Here is a 3,037-nt window from a genome sequence, read left to right on the forward strand (position 1 = left end):
AGATAGATACAACAGACAGACAGATAGATAGACAGACAGACAGACAGACAGACAGACAGACAGACAGACAGACAGATAGATAGATAGATAGATAGATAGATAGATAGATAGATAGACAGACAGACAGATAGATAGATAGATAGATAGATAGATAGATAGATAGACAGACAGACAGACAGACAGACAGACAGACAGACAGACAGATAGATAGATAGATAGATAGATAGATAGATAGATAGATAGATAGATAGATAGATAACAGACAGACAGATAGATAGACAGATAGATAGATAGATAGATAGATAGATTATAAACTATATAAAGTAATATAATTATTGTTAATCTTGTATAAGTTTAACATCAGCACCATCTGTTGGTGGGTTTTATTACATCTCTGTATTTTCTTCCTTGTTCATTTCTCTGCTTCAATTATCATGCATGTAGAAAATGCGGCTGGTGAGATTTTCGGCTTCGTGGGGGCGCAGAGTGTCACCGGCGAGGCGTGAAATGTAACGTAAGATGCCCATGAGACATCCGAGTGTGTTTCCACAGCTCTATCGTGACGATGCGACGAGCAGACAGTGAGAGAGACCACAACAAAGCTCGAGCGGGCAACATGAGCGCGTTACCGCAGTGGATGCGCATGTATTTCTACGGGATGCACGGAGTTACTCTGGACATCCTGATGTCATCTGTGCGCAGGTTTCAGGATGACAACGACCTCCGATTGTTGGGCTTCTCCTCGCCTTATTTGTGCATCGTCCACTCCATCACGCATTTGGTTTTGGAGAAGATCTACATGCAGAAGGAACGCTTCCGAGGGCGACCCGTCGTGTTCCATCTCGTCTTCTATCCATCCCTGTACATCTGCTTGCAGATTTTAATCGGGAATGTGATGTCTGTCACGCAGCTTGTCTTGCATTATATGCTTGCGTTATACTTCACCAATGTCTTTCATAAAGGCTTCCTGCGTCTGCAGTATCACAATAACCGGGTGTTGGAGAGATCATCGTACCCGAACGGGTTACCGGGCGTCCTGCGCTTTGTGTTCTTCGGGATGCACGGCTTTCTGGATGAGGTGGTGTTCACCTCGGTGTTCAACCTGTTCGACAAAGCAGACGGGACATTGACGGGTCACACCTCCCTGTGGTCCTTCTTCATGTATGGAAGCTGCAGCTTCGTGGTGGAGAAGCTCTACCTCCATTTACACTTCAGAAGAGGATGGGGCACCTGGCAGAGGTTGCCCATCTACATCTGCTTCATTTACACATGGGAGTTCATCTGGGGCTTCGTGCTCAGACTGTTTGGCGCGTGCTCGTGGGACTACTCGCATTATCCTCTCAATTTCATGGGCCTGGTCACATTGCTGTATCTGCCCGGATGGGTTTGTCTCAGTCTGTATCAGGACGTCTTGTCCAATATTCTGTTGAGGGTTGGCTGTAATGAAAAGGATGAGGGGATGCCAGCCTGTGGTGCCAATGGAAAGCCTGAAACAGAAAAATTGGCCTTTTCATAGTGTATACTCCGGGGAACCATCAAAAAAGGCACTGGGATATTATTTTTTTTTGTAACAGGTTGTATTTGTTAGCATACGTTAAGCTCAGTCGACTGCATTTGTGGCATAATGTTGATTTGCGGCATAAAAAAATAATTTTAGGTTCCAGTGAGCGGGGGCGGATTATGACTAGCAAGGGCCCGGGGCCAATTTTCTTTTTATTTAACAAATACAGTAGACTCCTACAGGCATTTCTGGCTCGCGCTGCTATATCTTTTCTAACTCATCTGAATGATGGGGTGCTTTACCCTCCATTGTGAGACCTTTGAAGGGCTGAAAGGTGTTGGGCTCAAAAATAGTGGTCATTTGGTCATGTTTTGGAAAATTCTGTTTGGAACAACCCTACAGCTTGCCTACCATTATTATTCCTCCATATAAAAAAACCTGCAACTTTAAAGGGTCCAAAAATCCCCTAGACTACATGACAGTGACAGAATATTTAAATGAGCTTCGAGTCTGTTTTGGAATGTTCGTCATTTCAAATTGTAGCTTTCAAAACTTTCACACAAGCCCTTCAAAGGTGCTGTAAGCGATTTTAGAATGCTGAAGCTTTCACGTGACTGAGCCATTGTATTAGCCACGCCCCCTCATTCCAAAACCCCGCCCTCCAAATATCATTTTGAGACAAAAACCAAGCAAAACAGCAGCATTGTTTGTTCCTGTGGCTGTCAAATTCAACAGTGGCACAATAGCGCCCTCAACTGACAAACTTGAATCATAGCTTCAATGACCCGCTTCAAATACTACACTATGAGAACGAGCAAAATGATTGACAGGTGAAAAGCGTCAGATAGAGATATCTCAGTACACTGATTTCATTAATATCTTTAATTGAGTAGGACAAATGTTTGCATACTTTTCCATTAAAAAAATCACTTAAAGCACCTTTAATCTACTTTAAAATTCTAACTTCAAGCATTTAAATCTATTTTAAACTTTCAGACAAAGTTTTGTCAAACCAACTGTGGCGGAGGGCGGGTCGTGATTCTGCACACCCTGCCCCTAATTAGGCTAATTAAGCTTCCGAGAGGGATAAGGGCCGACAGGAGACGGCGGTGCGACAGAGAGAGAGTAACTGGCAGCTGCCCGACACCTGTGTGTCACAACGCCATCTTCAATCAGCCCTTATCCCTCTCGGAAGCTTGATTAGCCTAATTAGGGGCAGGGTGTGCAGAATCACGACCCGCCCTCCGCCCTGCCACACCAACATTATAGTTTGTCTCAACAAATCTAGTATCTAGTATAATCAGTACTTTTGAACCACAAAGTAAAATATTAATATTTTCTTTTCTCCAACAACCTAAGCCAAGTTATTTTCCTGTAAAATAATGACATTTAAAGCACATGTTAGTCACGGGTCCCTGGGCACTGGCCCCATTGGCCCGGTCCTTAATTCACCTATGCCAGTGATGCACTTACAATGGAAGCGAATGGGGCCAATGTTTGGAGGGTTTAAAGACAGAAATGTGAAGCTTATAACTT

At 43.7% G+C, this 3,037-nt stretch overlaps 1 protein-coding gene across 1 annotated transcript; it reads left to right on the forward strand.

The window, feature by feature from the left end:
- The first annotated feature begins 437 nt into the window (after window positions 1–437).
- tmem229a (transmembrane protein 229A) lies at window positions 438–2,520 on the forward strand. The gene has a single exon (XM_052118958.1). The coding sequence runs from the start codon at window positions 566–568 to the stop codon at window positions 1,514–1,516; it is 951 nt and encodes a 316-aa protein (XP_051974918.1). The 5' UTR covers window positions 438–565; the 3' UTR covers window positions 1,517–2,520.
- The last annotated feature ends 517 nt before the right edge of the window (window positions 2,521–3,037 follow it).

Source organism: Xyrauchen texanus, chromosome 45 (assembly GCF_025860055.1).
Source record: "Xyrauchen texanus isolate HMW12.3.18 chromosome 45, RBS_HiC_50CHRs, whole genome shotgun sequence".
In the NCBI taxonomy this organism is placed as follows: Eukaryota; Metazoa; Chordata; class Actinopteri; order Cypriniformes; family Catostomidae; genus Xyrauchen; species Xyrauchen texanus.